General features: G+C 41.4%; 1 protein-coding gene across 1 annotated transcript in view; it reads left to right on the top strand.

Annotated features, from left to right (window-relative positions):
- The first annotated feature begins 3,912 nt into the window (after positions 1 to 3,912).
- Positions 3,913 to 21,766, top strand: part of GPC6 (glypican 6) — a 737,424-nt gene continuing 719,570 nt past the window's right edge. Inside the window, exon 1 of the mRNA XM_030476383.1 lies at positions 3,913 to 4,616. Coding sequence (XP_030332243.1) covers positions 4,439 to 4,616 — 178 coding nt within the window. The 5' untranslated portion in view covers positions 3,913 to 4,438. The remainder of the gene's footprint in view (positions 4,617 to 21,766) is intronic.

The following is a 21,766-nucleotide window of genomic DNA, read 5'->3' as shown; positions in this document are numbered from 1 at the left end:
GCTTTTGTGTATGCAGTCCCCTTAATACCCATGACATCAATGGGAGTTTTTTGATAACACCGATAATAAATCACTGTAACACCGTAACATCATTTTTTTTCACTGTAACATCATTTATCCAGTTTCTAACAGGAAATAACTCAAAAACTTGAAAAAAATGAGCAAAAATTCCTTGTACAATCTCAGTCTCATGCCTACGTGATACACGTTATAATGTTTAAAATCCATAAACATATGTTTTCCACCATGTCCTCAAACTGTTCAGAGCTCAAGATGATGGCTGCTTGGCAAATGATGCAGCAATTCAATATTTATTTTTGTCCTTATTGTTTAGAGATTCCATAGGTCCTTTACTGCATAAAACTGCCTCAGCCTTGTGGGGCAGAGTGTTTCAGTGGTTGGAGGAATCAATGCTGGCTGCTGCTCCACTTTGCATTGACGTCTTTATTATGATGGGGTGTGAATCATTACTTTTAACCCAATTCTTAATAGAAGTATTTGGAAACAAAGGTTAAATATCACTTGTCTTCCACATTTTTGGCACAACTTTAGGAAAAAGTTTGCAGAACAATCAATCAGTAAAACTGGATACGGATGAACACCTTTGGAATAACTTGGAAAAAAAGCCCACTTGTGGTAAACTTGGCCAGTAGATGCATTGCAAAATCTTCACTCTAAGCAATCATCTGTGTTACTACACTGAATGTGGTTGGTGGAGGGGGCTCTCCGACAGGGTAAATGATTGATTTTCAGTCTGACTGCCAAGCAAGCAAAAATAGTATTATTTTTTTTTTAAGTGCTATTATTTCTTTCCACAGAAATGCAAAAGCAGCGAAAAATTCCCTGGTGATTAAAATGTTCCATTTAACTAAAAGAAAATGTTTCATTTTGGTGCTTATGCAAATGAATTGAATGTGGTTTTTTTCCTCAAATTAATTTAGGAAAAGCCAGCCTTTTACCCAACAGCTTAGAGGTTTAAGCACTCATTAATACACGACAGCTCAGAACAAAGTCCATCTCTGCCAGAGAACACTGTAACCTGGAAGACACTAATCTCCATGTCAAGGAGAAGGAAGAAGGACTTTTATTCACCATCTTATTATACACATTAAATTGTTTCTAATTCAGCAATCAGTGGTCGCTTGTGCCTCCTTCTGAGAGAACAAATTGAAGAGGTATTCTCATGTGTTGTGAAACACACAGTTACATGTTTTTTTACAAAGTACACCTGAAAGGATGAGTATGGTGTGACCACCTCAAGTAGCTTAAAAGCGTGAGTTCTGAAATAAGTGAGCTTTTAGCTCAGGCCTATGATATGCCTGGCAGAAGGTGTTATGTTTCTAAGGGATTGCTAAAGCCACTGGCTTTGAGCGTGTTCCGACCTGGGCTTTCTTTGGAGCTCTTCCACTTTGCACAAAATTAATTACACATGTACTGAGAACACACAATGATTCTCCCATGTGATGAGTATGAGATTTGTTTACGCAGTAGAAATACCTGTGTTTAAACATGAGCCCTTGGGAGAGTAAGGTGTCCTTCGACACGCCGGACTACAAACGGCTGTCTAGGCCATTTTCATCTGAGGCAGGACTCAAGGATGGAAATGAGCCTGATGTTCCCATAGCAGGTTTCCTGACTTAAATTAAGGTTATATCATGTTGTCATTGCCTTCTATAAAAGTGCTGTCATACTACCAATGGTATGAATCGAACTGGTATTGGTAAAAAATGTAGGGGTGGATAAGCCCCATTTTTCCTAGAAAACTCACAATTTTCTTAAAAAAAAAATAAAATTTAAAAAATCCCTGGGTGCACTCCTGAGTTAATCATAGAATCTCTTCTGCTATTTTACGATGATTTCTGCACTTCAAACCAGTTTGTTAATTTTCTCATTTGCATCTTTGAATTCGTGTCAAATTACTTTCCTGTGGGTTGAAGAAATGTTGAAGATGGTTGGACTGTGGGGCAGTCTGTCATGCATGATAATGCTCTGCTTTGACCACAATGCAGAGGAAAGTTGGAACATTCCAGAAGAAATGAGGTATGTGTAACATTTGTAGCACCCTCCTGATCCTGTCTTGGGGTGAAATGTGTGTATCTTACACACACTGAGATATCGCATACAGACCTGTCAAAACTTTTCCACACGCTAAATATAGAGACCTTGCCTAACTTTTCATTAATATGGGGTCACTAATGCGTACTATCAGCTTATTATTTGTAGTGGGCTGGTAAGACATTAAGTTGTCTGTGGGTTGCTAAAGCAGTGACTTCACAGAATGATTGAGGTTGGAAGGGACCACTGAAGGTCATTTAGTCCAACCTCTCTGCTCAAGGAGCGTACCCTAGAGTACATGGATCAGGACTGTGCCCAGACTTCCAACCTGTCCTCTGGGAGATGAGGCTGAGTGATAGCACTTGACACTGTTACAATACCTATTCACCAGCCCCCCAGTTCCGCAAAACTACTGCTACTGAGGATTGTGGTACACTAATTAAGCCCATGGAGCTTGTGGACTGGGAGAAAGGAAGGAAAGCTCTCTTCCACTAAACTCCCTCCCAAAACTTTGCATTCCAACCTGATCTCACTGGGTTCTGGCGCCTGTCCTATAAGACATCTCACCTTAGGAGTAGGTTGGAGCGATAGGTGCTAACCCCACCTTTCTAACCAGATTGCAAGATTCTAATAAAATCCACTACTCATCCATCCCTTCCTGACCTCTCCCCCAGCCCTGCACATCAAGGAGCTTTGCTAGGAAGAGGGAGTACAAGGGCTGCACACATTCTGCTGTTTCTCTGCTGTGCACACAAGTAATGTCAGAGCATCATCACTCGGCTGGTCAGGAAACGGGGTGGGAAGAAGGAATGACAATGTGGGAGAGGGAAAATGGTACAGGAGGCTAGGGGAACACACAATGTCCAGTGGGACCAGGCTACGTACACTGGCCAGACCCCAAAATAACACTGCAGTTAATGTTACATCACAGCATTATTGACACCTAATAATTTCATGCATTCAAATGATATTGCTCTATGGCTTCTCACTGATAAGTGAGTCTCCAAGTTGATGATGGACTTTAATCTCTTCTGTTGGCCTGCTCCACTTCATCCTGGGCCTGACGTCTCTCTCTGTATATTTTTGACAAAATATCACAGTTGTCTACAGTACTCATAAAAAGCACTGCAATAATATCTTTGAAACTCTAACTTTGGATTTTACTATCAAATACTAAAGAGGAGAGTATTTTTCTCTCTCCCTAAGCGGAGACTGAATTCACCTTGCAGGAATTTTCTTCAGTTCCTCCATTCAGTTTTTTGCAGATGCTCATTTGCATGAGAGAATTTATGGTTTTGTCTCCTGCTCTTCTCTCCTAAGGTGACATAAGTTAGCCGGGTCAAGGACTTCCTTTCTTGTTTTCTCCTTATTCTTCTCTGATGCACAGAAACATCCTTCTCTTTTAGACAATAGACTCATCCTCGTTCTAGCTTTTCAGTTCTGGTATTTAGGTGTGCAACATAATAATTAATTGGGGGACAGGGGTGGAAGTATTTACAAGTCCCACTCCAATCCTGGCATCACAGAAAGCAATACGGAGGAAGAGTGTGTTTTTTTACTTCTCGCTAGCAGGCGATTTGTAATTTTGGGGCTAGAAGCGGCTGGATTCCTGGTGCGGAGGAAGTTTTCGGGGCTGTGGGCGCTTTTCCTTCCTTCTGCCAGCAAACAGCGATCCACGCCAGGATTTGCTTTCTGCTCCCGTATTTCGGCGATGCAATGTGTAGCACGTTTCTCTGTGTGTGCGGGCGTGTGTGTGTGTGTGTGTGTGTGTGTGTGTGTGTGTGTGTGTGTGCGCGCGCGCGCGTGTGTCCATGTGCGGCTCTCCCTCGCGGTGTCTGTCTCCAGGATTTCTGCCTGCCTGGCTCAGGAGGCTGCTCCAGCGCTGCGCGGAGGAGAGGTTTCCCCGGATCCCGTAAATACAGGCACACGCACCCAGTGCAGCACACGCACCCAGTGCAGCACACGCACACGCACACGCACACACACTCACAGAGGCACGCACAGAGCCGCTGTCCAGTCTATCCCCACGCCGGCTGCTTTCCCCACCACCTCCAGCCTCGCAGAGGCGGCCGGCACAGCTCCGCGGCGGATCGAGGGACTCCGCTCGCAGCAACGCGCCCGCGGTTTCAATCTTCAGCCTACCGCCAGATTTTTACCCTCTTTTTCTTATTTTTGCGTTTGGAGAAGGACCCGGGGGGGGACGACGAGGCTGCCGCTCTCCCTCCCCAGCCGTGCGCGCCTGTGTGGGTGCGCACCCATCTGCCCCCCGCCTCGCAAAAGTTTGCGTCGGCTGCCGGGGGGCTCCCGGGCCGCCTTCTCCGCAGCCAGGGGGCGCGGCGGCGGCGCGGGACTTGCGCGCTACGCGGGACTTGCGCGCCGCGCCATGCCGGCGGCGCAGGGGGTTGCGCGGCGCTGCGCCCTGGCGGGGCTGCTGCTGCTGCTGCCGCCGCCGCTGCCAGCCGCGGGCGCAGAGGGCAAGGCGCGGAGCTGCGGCGATGTGCGGCAGGCGTACAGCGCTAAGGGCTTCAGCCTGGCCAGCGTGCCCTACCAGGAGATCGCAGGTAAGGGGCCGGGCGGAGCGGGGGGTTGCGGACCGGGGCTGGGGAAAGCACTCCCCGCGGAAGCGGGGCCGTAAATTGCCGCGTTGTTTGCGCGGCGCGGAGCGGCTCGCCCGGGTGGCACCCGGGGGCTGCCCGGAGGGGCGTGTCTGTGTAAGTAAACGAGTAAATAAATATAAAATCTAACGGTAGTTAAAAAAATAAAATGAGGAAAAAAAGCGGGGGGGGGGGGGGGGGGGGGGGGGGGCGGGCGAGCCCCAGCCGCGGTTCTTTTCGCCGGCAGAAACTTCTTGAGAGTTGCAGCCGGGCTGCGAGAGGCGGCGAGCGGTTCCGCAGCGGCTGCTGCCGCCGTGTGCAGGGAATAACTTTGCCCTCCGCCAGCAGCGACGGGGCGTGAGGGAGGCGGCGGCGGCGGCGGAGGGCTTGGGGGGGTGAAGGCAGCGCTGCTCCCCCCGGCCCCACCGCGACGCCGGGGAGCGGCGCGCCCCTCCGAGGGGCAGCCCGGCCGCGCATCCCCGGGCCCGGCAGCTCGTCTCATGGGGGCGCAGGCGGGCGCCTCCGCGGCAGCCCGAACCGAGCAAAGGCATCGGCTGCTGGGGAGAGGCAACCACACACACATACCCACCCCCCCACCCACACTCCGCATTCGCCGGAGACCCCAGGCAGCCTTTTACTTAGCTCTTCCTTCTGCTGAAACATGCCTACAACAGGTTATATCTCAATCTGCCTACGAAGCTAGCGGGGTTGTTTTTTGTTGTAATTTTATTTTCCTGCTTTTCCTCACGGCCTTATCCCTTTCATATCTGTGGGACTGGATGAATAAAAAGATGTCCGGGACAGATAATCCTGTAGCAGTCGGAGAGCACGACAAAAAGAGAGAAATGATATGGGAAGGCATGAGCTTGGGCTGCTTAAATCGGACTGCTTGAGCCCTTGAGAAAGATTTCCACTTTGCTACTGGCACTTGCTGTTAGGTTTTGCTGTTTATAAGAGTGAATTAGATGCCCCTTGGTTTGCTTGCTTCCTTTTTAAGGTTGGAAGCAGTAGATTTATCTTCCTTGAGGTGAAATAAAGCCACAGTTACTCACTGTGCAGTGTTTAGCACTTTACATGAGGAGTGATAAATGTGGAGAATCTCTGGACAGTGAGGATGTATTTCACAAAAACACGGGAAAGGTTGTTCCTCGTTGCCAATGCAGAACAGATCAGATCTCTGTGTAGCCACCTTAGTTCCTTCAAGCACATAGGTCTGACCTACTGACAAGCTTTAGGGCAAGGCAGGAGCGTAAAGGGCCTGTGTGTGTAAGTAACTATTCCACAGGCACCTTTGTCCCTACAGCTCACCCATGTGTGGTCTTACTGTGCTCTTTTTAAAAAGATTTCTTTTCAGGTTTCTCATCAGTTACATCAAATCATGAAATCTCTCCTGTCAGCTACAGAGCCTTTGAATATGCAATAATGCTTTCCCTTCTCTCACTGTTACTCCATCGGCTTTTAGATAGGGTGGTAGGGTATGCTCTGTCCCATTTATAAAAAAAAAAAGTAATAATTTCCAGTGAATTCCAGACTTCTGGTAACTTTGTGTTAACACTTGTTGCTTTTAGCTCACAGAGAAGTTTTACTATCTTATTTATTTTCTGAATGTACAGTACAAGGTCGCCATGCAATTTTTAAGTAAGCACAGCATATGCAAGTTTCTGCTAACGTGTATCAGTACAGGAAGAATTGTGGTAGTTAAATATTTAATAGTAAGTAGTTCAATCCCAAATTACTCCTCAGTTTCCTGCTAAACTTTGTAAGTCATATATACTTCTATGGTTAAGTATGTGATTTATGCAGGTATGAGTTATTTTTTCAGAGCTTCCTATTACCAGTTTTTTTCCTTGTGGTTTATCTGCCTCGTTGCTAGTTGGTGTATCAATTTCTGAGCAGTTCTGTGTGTAGCTGTTGAAGTTACTCAGTTGCTGTAAGACTAGGATTGCTTTAAGGTGTGTTTTGTAGTATGCTGTTCTTGTACGGTGCCGAGAGCTTGTGCAATAACTGTTCGTGCAGCATCTGCTCTGTTAATGTGAAAGCTCTGTGTTTGAAAGCCAGTGCAATGTTGGAAGTTTAATTAAAGCAATCAGTGTACAGGTTTCAGAATATATATTTTTTTTCTTCGTTCTTTTTCCTCCATACTGACTTGGTTAAGGAAGCAATTTGTTACTGTTATGAAAGAAGTGTAGTCTGTCAAATCTCTCATGTTTTAAAAACTTCAAAGAACTTTAACTACAGTCATATTTCTGAACAAACCTTGTGTTTTCAAAAGGTTTTGCATCAATGGCTTGATAATATGATGGAAAATAGTAATACGCAGTATGGTTTATGTGTTTTAATTTAATGGTAGTCATATGTTTTCATTTGTCATTTGTTTAAAAACTGCTTTATAGCTAGGGCTGTTGAAACTTGGTGAACTGAAGAGGTGATGTGTATGTGCTGATGCAGAGTTGAAGAATCTGTTTAAATTGGAGAGGCTATGAACACAGAGGTAGCCCTCTCTTGAATGGAGCTGCAAAGCCAGGCTTGTTAGATAGATAACTTTTGTGGAATTATTTATACTGGCACTCACGTTTAAATGGAGAAGGTAGAAATTACAGATTCAAAAAGCTGTCAGGTTTTGCTCTGTAAGGCAAGGTTTTCCTGCAGTATTCTGTTGCACATGAAATGTGTTGAAGTTGGTAATAATGTGATTATGGTTGTCTGCTATGCTTTTACAACAGTGCTAAATTGCTCCACGTAATTGTATAGTACTTATTTGTAGTCAACCTGCTGCATCTGACGTCTTGTCTGATCACTAAATTCTGGTACTGTGACCTACACTGGAGAGCATATAAAGTTGGTTGTCAAAGTAAGTCCTCAATAGAGGAACTTTGGCTGGGAATGGGAAGAGGAAGAAAATCTGAAGTATACATAATATGCTGCCCTGGGCTTGTTTCGGTGCATCACTCACATGCAGGGTGGGTAGCAGCAGCTTGTGGTCTGTGCTGGGCTATCCTTGTAAAATCTGCCGTCTCATAGAGCTGCTGTGGAGGATGTGACGTGAAGAAGAGTTGAACTGTCAGACTCATACTGCTGTGACCCAGCATTCACGAGCACTGAGTGGAGCTCCTGAGGACTTTGCAGGAAATGTTTTGCTCTAGGAAAGTCTGTCACTTGAAAGTCAGTACAAAAGAGAAAAATCACAGCACATATCTGTTAGCAACACTTGTTTAACTCCAGCCATGATTTCAATAACTTGCAGCATCTTAGGGGAAACCATGAAAGTGAAACACCAAAGTTAAAGATGGAGTGTGTCCTTGCCTCAAAGTTTTCTGAATGAGGGTTGATGTCTGATGGTTTAGAAGTAATGGATGTGCCTGATTTGTGCCTTTCCACTTCCAGTTGATCTAGAGATTTTGCAAGGAGAAGCATGTTTTGTTTTGTTTGTGGGTTTTTGGTTTTTTTTTACTAGATGTTGAAAAATAATGCATTTAGAGAAAGATTAGAAGTGTTCTGGTAAAGCGTCCAACTGTAAAGATGTTGAATTCTAAATACTGCTAAAGAAGTTGGTGAGCTTTGTTCTCCTGTGCAGGTGATGAACGAGGTGAGATTCTGGCAACACGGGGACACCATAGTGAAAGTAACTGAAATGAAAGCAGAAGCAAACTCTTCATTTTGAAGGTCAGGCAGTCACATGAAATAGTACTTTGATGGATGGGCTTCGTACTGGCGTAATACAGAGGTGTTGACTGAAGAAAGCTAGCAAACATAACACAGTTGCTTGTAGCTCTAAAGTGGTAATAATAATAATCAAAATAAACTCAGTAGCCACTTATGCAGTTGAGCTATTAGTCCATGTCAGATGTTCCCAAGATACTCTTTCTGAATGTTTTGCTTTCCTTTAAGTAGCTCTAAAATGTAATGATAGATTGACAGGACAGCAACGGAGAAGCCTCCTGACCGAGTTTGTGTGAAAGCACTTGTTAATTAATGCCTTCTTTTACTGTTTCTCTACTGCTGCCACTGAGAGTTGTGCAAAGAAAGTGCCTGCAGACCAGGAGGCAACTGGGGATTCACAGGCACCTTGTGTAGTTCTGTCAGGATTGTAAAAAAAAAAAGCAATAGCCTTACTGAAATCAATAATGCAATCAATGCAAATTTGTGAAATCTGAATCGGGCCATTAGAGATTAACTCCTGATCTCAGTGATGACAATGAAGATGGACATGGAATTTCATATAAACTTTGTACTTGTTTTTTTTTAGCATTGTATAGCATATAGCCACATTGTAAATGGCTGCTCCTAACCTCTGTTTGAGATTTCAGTTAACTGCAGCATCAAGAGACTCTCTGGTCATCTCCCCATATGGTCCCCCTTATTTTCCCATTGTGAGCATGTGGTGCATGATAATAAAACTGTGTGCATTTAGCTAGGAGGAAGTACAGCTTTTCTAAGACCTGGCTTTGCTATCACTTTTCTACATATTTATTGGTTTGTGTGTGACTGATGCCATTAAAGGGAATACAACTTATGTATGCACTTCTAAACCTAAAGGTGCTGTTTGTAAGATCAGGGCCTTTGAGAAGAAATAACATGGTTTTAATACTTACAAATAATGAACTTTTGACTGAGAATTTTAAATCTGAGCATCTGAAGTTTCCCGATGTGACTTTATGGTAGAGTATCTTGGAAAGAGGGACTTTAAGAAAGAAAAGGCACTGCCTGAATAATTAGTGTAATGATGAATTTCGGTGTATTGTACTCTAATGATCTTTTTTCTTTCTGTCATCAGTATGATTTATAATCAAAAAGCATACCTAAAGGTATAATATTTTCTACATTTAAAAGTGCTAACATGTTAACTGTTCTAATACTGTACTAGTTCTTATTTCATCATATGCTATTGTGAAATACTCCTGAGATTAGGTGGTGTTCAGACACCAGAGAGGTCAAGCACTACGTTAAAAGCTCAGGCCATTCTTTTTATATGACTGCAATAAAGAATATATTAATTTCATTTATATTACCACTTGGCTCTCATAAAAGGTCAGTTTCAGCTGAATGTACAATTACTTGCAAATGGCAAATCTTATAACAAGTGATCAACAATAAAAGCTTTTCTGGGTAATTTGTCTTTAAAATTACCACCTGTCATTTCTTTTGAATGACTCGAGCATCTTGCAGTATCACTTGGAGATCTGTCTTTTTCCCCACGATACATGTAAGAAAACTATGCATACTAATCTCCCTTTTTGCTTAGTAAAGTAAAAATGCATAATTACATTAAAGTTTCTAGTTGAAATAACAAACTTGGTGCTTAAAACTCCATTACAGTATCAAAGTATCAGCACTCCCATTACTAGCAAAATCAAATTACGTTTTCAATGAACTATGACTGTATGCTCCCCTTTGTACCTGGTTAATGGGTGCTATCTCCCTGGGAAGGGAGCCTTCATTCTGTGGTTTTGACTGTTCATACTACCAGGCGTAATTATTTCAGCAGCTTAAATATGCGTAAAAGAATTAACACTTCTCCACAAATTCATAAGAACAGCATATAAAGGTTGGTGTTTGAAGGCAGAATAGTTATTATGCTAAACAGAGAGAATACATTACAAGATGCAAAAGGAATTTAAAATGTGTTGCAGATGGCAGGAAAGCATATGCTTGGTAAAATTCATAGCACTTTATTCCTCTGTATGTAAAAACAGCCAAAAACCTACTGAAACTAAGGTTTGCTTTCCTCACTACTTACTGCTCCGTAGCTCCTGCACACATCCGAAAAAATAAGCTTCCCTAATAAGATTTTTTTTAGCTCTTGTTAGAGGAGGCTGTCACAGTGACCACCAGCTCTCTCTGATGAGCCGCTTTCGGCTATCGTGACCTTTTCCTTCTAGCCAAGTGAAACAATGGTACTTTATTCTATTGAGCAGCTGCAAACCACAGAAGACACGCAGCATTTGAAGGTAGGCACTCCTGCAGATCCCGAGGGTGACAGCAATTCACACTCTACCATTACGCCCGCTGGAGCGAGTCTTCAGTGAGCAAAGCCAGGAGTTAGTAGCTCTGGGAGAGTTCATGTCCCACCAGTCCGCTGTAGAAACCAGGGTGCCCAGGAGGAGGCTCTACAGTGCAGTATCAGTCCAGGGATGGAGACCCTTCAGCTGCCTGGCCTTCCTTTTCAGGGCTTGGGATAGGAGCCGCTTTTGGTCCATCAGAAAGCAGCAGCAAGGGCTGACACTCCTAATGCAAACAGCAAATTGCTCTCTGGCTCGCCTCGCCTGCGAGGTCTGTCACCCTGCACTTCTAATGGCCTTTTAACTGCATCTCCAGCTGAGCGGCAAATGTAAAGGGTACCGAGCATCCCGAGCTGGGTTTTTCTTTTCCTCCTGAAAGAAGCATTTCTACAGACACTCGACTAACAGTGGAGCCTTGGACCTGCTCACTGACCTGTTGGGTTTAAAACAGGGCAAATCTTCCGGAATAAGTGGAAGTCTTGACTGCTTTTAACAGGTGCCTTGTAGGACTGTTACATTAAATTAGGTACCCTTACAGAATAACACGGTCATATCTGTGCGTGTGCATGTGTGTGCATGCATGTGCATGCAGGGCTAAAATCATGGCTTTTACCTGGAGTGGCCTCGAAGTCACATTTAAGCACTGAAAGAGCCTGAGATGCTGCACGTTACCAGGATACATATTTGCAAACCAGGTTGAAACTTTTGTTTAATGGGCCCCATCTGAAAAACACATGTGCAAACACATATGAATGCAAACATATGTACAATAAAAAAAACCTGCACAGGGGTCAGTTAATATATGTCAGAAAGATCAAAGGCTAAGTCAGTCATGCTAATCCTACTGTTTGGGGAGTCCAGTTAGTTCAAGCCTGATGCTTGACTAAGCAGTAGGAAATACAACCTAGACCCCTCTGTTGCCAGAAACAAATTCTTTGTCAGTCTCTGTAGCTGTAGCTCTTGGATGTCTGTGATAGAGAACAGTCACATAGTTCTCTGATATTTTTGTCCGCATTCCTCTGACTTGTATGTTGAGTTTCTAACATACTAGAGGCTATGGGGACACCCATCTGGCTTTTTTTTTTGAGTTTGGCTTGGAGGGAAGTCAATGCATGGGATAAATTTTTTGAACATCTGGGTATCGGACTGTAGTATGGTATATAGTGTGAGGATGTACATGGATACTGCTATGGTTGTGAAACCTGTGGAAGTATGTAGAAGTACTTAAGATCTGGCAAAATTTAGTCTGTGAATGCCTCACTATAGTTCTCATGTCATATGTCTGCACTTGGCTTTTGAGTTACAGTATCCCTTATGACCTTGGAGTTTTACTTTGAGAGTCTATAAACAAGAAACTAAAAAGGCTTTCTTAAACAGAATTATTTCTTAAGAAGAGAAGCATAACATTAGGGAAAGGATCTTTATGCCCAGTTATCCTACCAAAAGTCCGATGGTGCTGATTGATGGTCATGGCCAGGGAAGCTCCTGTCAGGTCCTATGTACATTTCCTGTAGGTTCTTTTCAGTTCAGGATTCAGTTTCCTGTCTTCAGGAAGTGTTTGTCTTTGAGCTGTTCTTGTCTAAATTTCATTTTTCTGGTGATATCAATCAAGTAGTATAGGTAATGTTTTGGATAAAGTGTTAGTGTTTATGGTTGCAGCATTTGAATCTGGAACACCATTTCTCTTGCCCAGTAGATGCCACACTGATCTGTGTTTTGGTTTTGGGTAGTCTTGTGAAGGTAGCAACATGTGGCTCTAACACAGCTCTAAATAGAGGTAGTGAGGCTAGCAAAAATATGACTTGGAGAACCAGGGAGAGAATATAGGGCAGGATGAATTGTTGAAGAAGGGACTGTTACTGGAAGATGCATGAGCACTTCTTTCTCTCATTGCTTGAGTCACTTACTTTGCATTCATTGTGTTAATTGCTTTCCCAGAGCACAATTAAAGCTCTGGGAGAAGGGGAAAACAAAAAAAAAAAAAAAAAAAAAAGGAAAATTGGATTCATGCTTTCATGCAAGGATTTGGATGAATAGGATGCGAAGAAGGAGGGAGGGAGCAGAAGTGCTCTGTTTCTTTTCCTAGATGTCTTATAATTATCATGAAACTGCAAGAGGAGGACTGTCCATCTTTTCTGATGTGGCAGTAGTATAGTACTCTTACGGTACAATAGAGAAGATACTACCAGCAGCTGAACATTCTTGGCTATTATTCCCACTTTTGCATTTGACTTTCTAACTGCATCACCGAAATTTGACAAACCATACTAGCAAAAGTCGTCTGTTCTCCAAAACTGGAGGAACCGAACATCTGCCTGGGATGTGGGATCACACTGAGGATGCTTCACTACCTTAGGGAAATTCTCTGCTCGTTACTATGTCAATGTGTTATAGTTAATGTGGTCGGTTTAGTGAGTGTCTGCTGATTTTATGGCACATTGAAATTTGGGGGTTTATGAGGCAAATGGATCAGATTATTAGACCGCAGGTTTATATACTGGTATTTATTGTTTTCATGTTTTAAATCTTTTCTACACCTGAGGGTACCCGTTCCCAGCTATATGTACCTTTGACATATAAAATAAAATTGCGCTCATAGTAGTGCTGAAATATAAGCTGTTAAAAGCAGTGGCAGGATGCTGCTTTGCATGTCGTAAGTATCAAGTCATCAGTCAGCAGACTTCAGAAGCTGTTGCATGATTTTTAAATGTCTGTTAATTTCTGAGTACCCTCATTTTTAAGTATGTGCTAGTCCCTAAAAAACTTAAACAATGCAGTGACAGATCAAAGGCAAGGGATGATGAGCACCCAGTGTCCAGTGGCTAAACTTGATGTGTTTTCCATCTTTTCTCTTAAACTGACGTAATGTTTCACAGAGAAAGGAGCTGTAAGTACAAACAGTGACGGTGTCTTATTTACACAAAACTGATCTACAGCATAAACACATAATACAAATATTAATTCTTTGACACTAGCTTTTAGCTTTACAACTTTTAACATATAAGGTAATAGCGTATATGCGCAATTTAGATTCCTTGGATGAAAATAGCTATATATCATATTGTCTGTCACCATTATCTGAGAACTATGGAAAATACCTATTGAACAGTTTCTAACTCAGACATGTTCTCTTTAACCAGTTAGAGTCATTGCAATTTACGGTATTCTTTTCCGGTCCAAACCTTATGTATCATGCATGTTTCAAAAGCGTAAGAGATGCCAAAGCTGACCCACAGTAAAACCTTCCTTAACAAAATAATCTCTTTTAGTTTTTGAAGTAAACTATGCTGTGCTAGCAGTCCAGCTGCAAAAGAAAAAAAAAATTAGGGAAGACAGATCATGCTAATCAAAATTGCAAAATAGGTTTTGTTGGCTCAACAGAGATTTAGGTGTTTCTGGGCAGAAAATAAAAATCTAATTAAAAAAAATGAAGTTATGTAAAAGAATGGTGCAGAGGAGGTTTATTATTGAATTGGTGTAAAGGCAGGAGCAATATTCCTTGACTGCTGCTATTCCAAGAAGGTCTGTCGTGCCGACTATGGGCTGGCAAGGAGCAGTGTTAATTGAATACCTGGAACATAACTAAAATGCATTGATTAAATACAAACACCTGTCTTTGCAATGTAGCATGGCTGATGAAGTGAAAGGACTCCCAGAAATGGCTTCCTGAAATTGAACACTGAAATAGTGATTAGCTTGTTCTTAAAGCTGATCTTCAGAAGTCCTGTACTGTTCTTTGAATAAGAACTCAAAAACTGCTTTCTTCTTTAGTTACTGAGACAGTATACAAAAAGCCATATATGAGTTGACTATAATCAGATTGGTTGTGGGGCACGTGCACACTTTTGCTACTAGTTTTTTGAGTTAAAGAAAGACCCCCAAACCTGATTTCTGCATATCTATCTCCATTGAATGCAGCTGATGGCAGAATTTGATTGAGAATTAATTGCAGGGTATTTTTGCAAAAGTAAGCAAAGCAGTAAATGATTCAAGTAAATTCAGTAAATTCAAAATTGCAATTTAATTATGTAAAGCATTGAAGAAATGCAAAGAAGGGACTGTCCTGTCTGCAGAGAGCTTCCATTTTATATTTATGACAGTATTTCTGTTATAGTTATGTACATACCATTTAAACCTTTTTCTATTACAGAAGCAACAAATGTAGTAGAAATAAATATGCTGCCTAATTTTTAAATTTTCTGTTTAAAAGACACCAGCTTCACATCCCACTGAGATTGCCACAATAATTGATGGATCCTTTGTGGAAGTATCTTTGTTAATTAGTAATTTAGAGTCTGAGTTTTCTTTTTCAAGCAGCTCCATCTGGACATTGTCTAGAGCACAGTCTATGCTCACTATAGAAAGTGGACAAACCACAAACTCTTTGCACCTTGTACACCAAAATCTGGTTAACGGCAAAACTTAAACACATAAATAGAGGCCGTTGCTCAAGTGGGGTTTTTCTCTATCTGATGAATAAATTTAAATTGCTCTTCTCTCAAGGTTTGCCCAAGTAACTAATGCCTTCTCTTTAACTGAGAAGAATGCACTGAAGTATTATGTCCACTGTGTGGACATATGTACCTAACAGCTCCTTATGTTCAAAAAGTCTGCTGAAATCATATTATATGCCTGACAGCTTTTTTTCCAAGGTATATTATAACACTGTGGATAACTTTTGGATTGTAAGTGAGGTCCAATTGTCCTTTTAATATTTGCATAGTTTTCCATTCCTTGTTAGGTTTTGCGTCTTTGAATATTCTAGAATAATTTCAATTTTTCTGGTGACAGGATGGTCATTGCTATTACTTTCATGCGTGCTGGATCTCACAACCTAAACCTACTTTTGGCATAAGAGGAAACCACAGAATTTCTCTGTCCTTTTTGGCTGAAACACCAGCAAAAGTCAAATTCAAGATGAAGAAAATTCTGTAATTAAGAGCAGATTCGTCCAGATCTTAGTTTTTAAAGTTGAACAAATCTGATGCAGCTCCATAAATTTCATTTGGGCTGAAGAATCATACATGTAACTTTACTATTGATTTATGTAGTTTTACGTTATTTTTTATAGTCCTTTCAACATCATTATTACAGTTATTGTACATCACAGACAATAAACCTTTCTAGAAAGACTAATGGAGTTGGCAAATTAGGATCATCATCATTTTAATGGCTGATACACGAGTGCTTATCTTTTTGTTCCATTCTGTGGCTTGCCTGATACTGGGAGTTGATAAACTGTGGCATGCAGTGACTGTTCAGATGAGTCACAAGGACTGATGTAGCAGAATAAAACTTCTCAAAATGGTACCTGGAGTTTCTGTAAGCTTGTGTCAATTCGATATAGATGTACAGAGGTACAATCTTAATTAGTTTGAGTCGGCAAATATGAGTTATTTATAATTTTCAACAGTAAGCATTTTGGGAAGATGATAGTAGTAGCTAGCAGACATATTTTCTGATTAACAGCTATTTGTATTTTTGACATCCTCATATGAAAGGCAAATTTGTAAACATTACTGATGTTTATTCCACAAATACTTCTCTCGTTTTTATTTCACCCTGCTGTGATCTGCAAGTGCTAATCATGTGGACCCCTTTGGAGCAAAGGTACTTACTAACTTGTGTTAGCTATAGCAGGAACTCAATATTCAAACAAATTTTTGTTGAAAATACATTTTTGTTGGCCTGATTTTACAAGAGAGCTGCATGCGTGCCTTTCAGCAGCAAGGAGTTAAGTTGCAAAGACAAGCTAAGGAATATATTCAGAATGTTTTCTCAGTTGCTTGGGTGTGTGTGAGGGGTGTCCTCTTCTTCCTTTGTTTCTAAATCATTCTTTTCTATTCTGCCCGGAATATTTCATGTTTATGCTACCTAGACACATACATACCTCCGCATTTCAAAAGAAGAACAAATAGCAGATAATTTTTTAACATTGCTTGCGTTTGCTGGAATATTTATTGCTTCCATAAAGAGTTAGGGCATCACTGTATATACTGATACAGCCCCTTATTTTTAGGCAGCTTCTTACCTTGTAGGATAAAGTCTTCATAAAGGTGCTTAAATAAGACTACAGGACACGATGCATAAGGAGAGTTAGTCAGAACTGAGCAATCAGCCAGTCAATCTAAAATAGGAGAAAAATCCTGTGAATGATGCTGATGAGTGAGAGAGTTGAGTCCTCACTCCTTACCTTTTGGGACAACATCTTCGAGGCCCTTTTTGGAGGGATGCATGCAATCTTTCCTTTTGAAGTGATCCCACTGTGCATAAATAATACCACGTTCACTGAGCCAGAGAAGGTGCTTGGTTTCGTGCCTGTTTGTCAGCACATTGGAGGACGCTGTTCTGAAAGACCTGCAATGTTCTTTCCGGCTTGAGTCCAACAAATGCATAAATGTGTAAGATAGCTACTGGAAATCAGACTGAAAGCAGCATCCTGGATCTGCAACCCCTATGTGAGGTGAGGGCAGGCTCTACTCAGATAGTTTCTTCACTCTCTTTCTGCCAAAGAAATAATTATTGCATGCAAAGCAAAAAATATTGTAATAGAAAAGATTGAGAGCAAGTTGTCAAAATTATTTTTCTTTCCCCTGTCTATAGTAAATGTATTTGAACATAAGGTAGCTTTGAAGTAGACTGGCATTGCTATTTGATCTTGAAGCTTTTCTTAATAAAAAACTTAATCAACTTGAAAATTGGTCAGCAAAGAAGTCGTTTTTCCCTTATTTTTCGCTCTTGAGGAATATTTAGTTTTTTTTTTTTTCCCCTGTACTGATAATGTTATCTAAATTATTAGGAATCAAGTACTAGATTGCAAGCAGTCAGCAATAATCTAAAAGATGTTTGGCAAATGCTTTGGTTTATGGCATAATCTTCTAAGGGATTTGATGGGAAACTCATTGCTTGAGCCATTTTATCCTACATTAGACAAAGTGCCGTGAATTGCGTGTTCCTTTCACCTCATTATGATTTCTCAGTAGTTGTAGAAGACCTTTTTTCTTTAAGTATTCTAAAGGAACAAGCCACAGTGAAAACTGGCATCTACACCTTGAAATGTGGGGTTCTGGAGGGGCCAGTTGGCTTGTGGATTCCCACAAAAGGCAACCCAACCCCTTTTGATATATCAGTTTTGCTCCCAGCCTCAGAAGGTGTGTATTGCCTGCTCCTGCTGGCCAGGATCCTCAAAAAGGGATGCCGAGTCGTCATGAGAAATATTTTCTGCAGAGAAATATTTTCTGTTCCCTGCAAGAGTGAGTCTTTTTTCTTCCTTAAATGTGTGCACAAAACAGAAGGCATTCTTGGAAGGTGTTTTTATTTTCCTGTTAGTGGGAGTGGGTAGTGGTGCAGAGCGATTCCTCATAGACCCCTGCTAAAGGGTTAAACATTTTGCATCCTATAAATAAGGTTTCTTTTTTTAAGAATAATACTAAAAAAAAACAAACAAAAAATACTCCATGGGGACTCAGCAGCAGAAATCTTTGTGTTCTCTGCTGAAGATGAAGCTATTCTCCTTCTAAGGTGTTCCACTAAGGTTAAGGTAGAAGAGAGAGGTCTTGAACATCCCATGGGTTCTATCTGTTTTCACTGAAAGTTTTATTTGCTTTCTGAGTCTAGATACAAACGCAGCAGTGGGAATAACAGCAGCTTTCAAATTTTATCCTGGGGAAATTGCTTGACTTCAGAAACACCTTAGAAGGTTGGAAAGGTATTACTGGCCAACAGGCACAAAATAATTTGACATAAGACTGAGCTCTAAGTTGCTGTTGGAAGCCACAAGGATAATGAGTCACTTTCAGAAACAAAACAAAAAAAAAAGTTCATTATTTTTTAATTGGGCTGCTTTTCAAGAAATCCAGAGGCTGCTCATCAAAATGCAAGAGGTTTCCAAAATCATAAAGTTTAAGGAAATTAAGCTCTGATTATTTCTGTATACTTGATTTGATGAATCTATTGATTGTACACTGCTGACCTTCACTACTGAATTTTCCTACATTTTCATATATCTTCTCATGTGAGAAACAACAATTTAAGCAGTACATTAGTATGAACTAAGTACTTAAACTAAGACTTTAACAAGACCAAAAACATTTTGGCAATATTATTTTAGGGAACAGTTAAAATAAATGAGAACAGCTTTCCTTTGTGATTAACACCATTATAGTCTCATTCATTCAGGACTTTATATTCATTCAGGACATTATATTCATTCAGGACATTATATTCATTCAGGACTTACACAGCAATTTTCAGAGGAGCTTTGAGACTGACTGGGGTATGTCTACATTCAGCTTGCTGTAGAACTGTGATGCAGGCAGATTAAGAACTACAGAAGCATTTCTTGTGCAGTTACATAGATATAACCAGGACTGAGGAGGTGAATATTTCGTGGAATGCTGATGGGTTGACTTACAAGGTTTTCTGAGATTGGATTTTTTTTAGCTTTCACTTTAAGTATGAATTCTTTCATTAGTGCCATCAATCCCAAAAATAAAACTGGGATCAAACCTCCCTTACTAAGAATTTTGTAGTCATTTGGTAGGAACTTAGTTAATGCTCAGCTCAAAAATGGACATGAAATTTTGATCAGATATCTTTGAGTACGTGCTCCTGATTGACAAACAACTACATCAGTCCTGTGTGATGTCTTTCTGAAAGTCCCTCCCCTTAGTTTCTTCCTTTTATTTTCCTTTAGTCCTTCCCTAAACATCCCATAAGTTTTCAACATCTCCACAGCCCCCTTAGCACATCTCAAAAAATTTGATAAGAGTCTCAAAATGCTTTTCGTTCTGCACCCACCCAATAAGGAGTCCTTTGCCTCTGTAGACAGTTACCCTGGTTCATATGCACAGCATTCTGGGGAGAGAGTTTCTTTCTTTGACTTATTTTTGGTTTCATATTAGATACAACAATCTTACCAAGAAATCGTTCTTCTCAGGTAGTCAGGGGTAGCTGGCTCAGTGTTATCTGGTTTTCACTGACTAGCTTATTAGAGTTCCTCCACCAATATTGTTTCCTTGGTCCTTGCCAGGAGTTTAGTATATAATTTGTGTTTCCTTTATTATAAAGATAACATGATAGTAAATATCCAGTCGCTTCACTCCATGCCACTTTTTCTCCAGTTGCTTCATCTTTTACTAATGGTTTGTTGGTTTTTGTGTTGTGACACACACTCACACATGCACAAACACACACACAGAGGGCCTTTCAAATTATCTTAATATTTTGCTTCTGTAACTCCAAACTGTTGTTTTATCTGCCAGTTACTCCAAAAAGGTATCACTGGTGTGATCTTCTTACATTCATGATGTAGCCTCCTTTCAGTGCATTTTCTGTGAGCCTTTTTTGGAAGTAGTTTCTTGCCTTGTCAGGCGTAAGATTGGTTTTATCTGTATTTCTGAAATCATATGAGGATGGGGTCCATCATTGCAGATCTTGACTGGTGGATACACTACTGATTTTTACCAAAGTCTGTCAAAACGCTGTTGGATTTTAGTAGGGCCAGGATTTATTTCTTGTGTAGAATTTTCTTTCCTGAACTATTTATTTTGGGAGATTTAAATTACTTGCTCAACAGTTAAACTAATATGTAAGAAACTTTTTATTCTTGGGGATGTAGAGAGGAGTCCCGTCAGTCTTTGTGACGGAACAAAGTGTTGAGGAGCAAAAGCATGAAGCACTCAAGTTTGGTTCCGCAGAGCTATTTGAAAGTAGAGGAACACAGTCCAAGTCCAGCAATATGTACTTGGACAGAAGAAGCAATAACTGAAATAATCTGTCGTAATTTTAGTGTACGTGTTACTATAGCAATTTTGCTTAGATTTTGACAGAATCTTGTTTACAAACTCAGATTTTTATGGTACATCTATAATTACTACCTGCATTCTATTCTTAGATTGTGACACAAGCTACAGAGTTTCCATCATTTTTCAAAAGGAATATGAAAACCACTAGCCATCCCTCCACACTCCTGGCACAGCACTAGGAGTTACCTGTTAAAATCCTGGCATACCCACAAGAGCTGCAGAGGCAGCCTTTGTAGGCCAGCAGAAAGGGCAGCTGTGTGAGGGCTGTGGGTAGGAGGTGCCAGCGGCTTCCCAGTGGTCCCCTTGCTCTCCTGTGGGAGGAGTACCAGCTGTAAGGAGCTTCTCTGGCACCTCCATCTGCCATGCAGCCCAAGTGCAAATGATGTGGCGTGGCCCGAGCTGGGGCCCCCAACATAAGAAGGATGTGGAACTGTTAGAGTGAGTCCAGAGGAGGGACACAACGATGATCAGGGAGCTGGAGTCCCTCTCCTATGAAGACAGGCTGAGAGAGTTGGGCTTGTTCAGGCTGGAGTAGAGAGTGCTCCAGGGACACTTTCTAGCAGCCTTCCAGTACCTAAAAGGAGCCTAAAAGAATGCTGAAGAGGGACTTTTTACAAGGGCATGTAGGGATAGGACAAGGGGGAATGGCTTTAAACTTAAAGAGGGGAAAATTAGATTAGACATTAGGAAGAAATTGTGCTGATGGTGAGGGATTGGAACAGGTTGCCTCATCCCTGTGGATGGCTGTGGATACCCCATCCCTGGAAGCATTCAAGGCCAGGTTGGATGGGGCTTTGAGCAACCTGGTCTAGTGGAACGTGTCCCTGCCCCTGGCGGGGGGTTGGAACTAAATGATCTTTAAGGTCCATTCCAACCCAAACCATTCTGTGATTGTATGATGATTCTATATCCCACCTGACTCAGATCAGCCACAGGCAGGCCAGTGTGTAATAAATACATATATAAGTGTGTTTCTGAACTTCACAGAATGTCAGGAATTTAACCTTAAAAATGCCCTTAACTGCTCCTGAGCAGGATATATTTACTTATGTTGAGTAACAGCACTTCTCACCTTATGCAGTTATTTGATGCTGTGTGAAGAGTGCTATGCAGAGTAGAAGAAGGTGTTAGGATCAGTCTGAATTTGGATAGGACATGACATCAAATGAAGATGTTAGGAATGAGAAGTTTATTACATTTGTTTCCCCCACATTTGAAGGAGGGAGAAGTATTAACAGCAAACAGAAGCATGGATGTATTTTTACTTCTCAGTCATCAGCACTTTGGGAAGAATACAGACGAAGGACAAAAC

Source organism: Strigops habroptila, chromosome 2, assembly GCF_004027225.2.
Source record: "Strigops habroptila isolate Jane chromosome 2, bStrHab1.2.pri, whole genome shotgun sequence".
Lineage (NCBI taxonomy): Eukaryota > Metazoa > Chordata > Aves > Psittaciformes > Psittacidae > Strigops > Strigops habroptila.
Note: the sequence above shows the minus strand (reverse complement) of the source record. Positions and strands in the feature narration are given on the sequence as shown.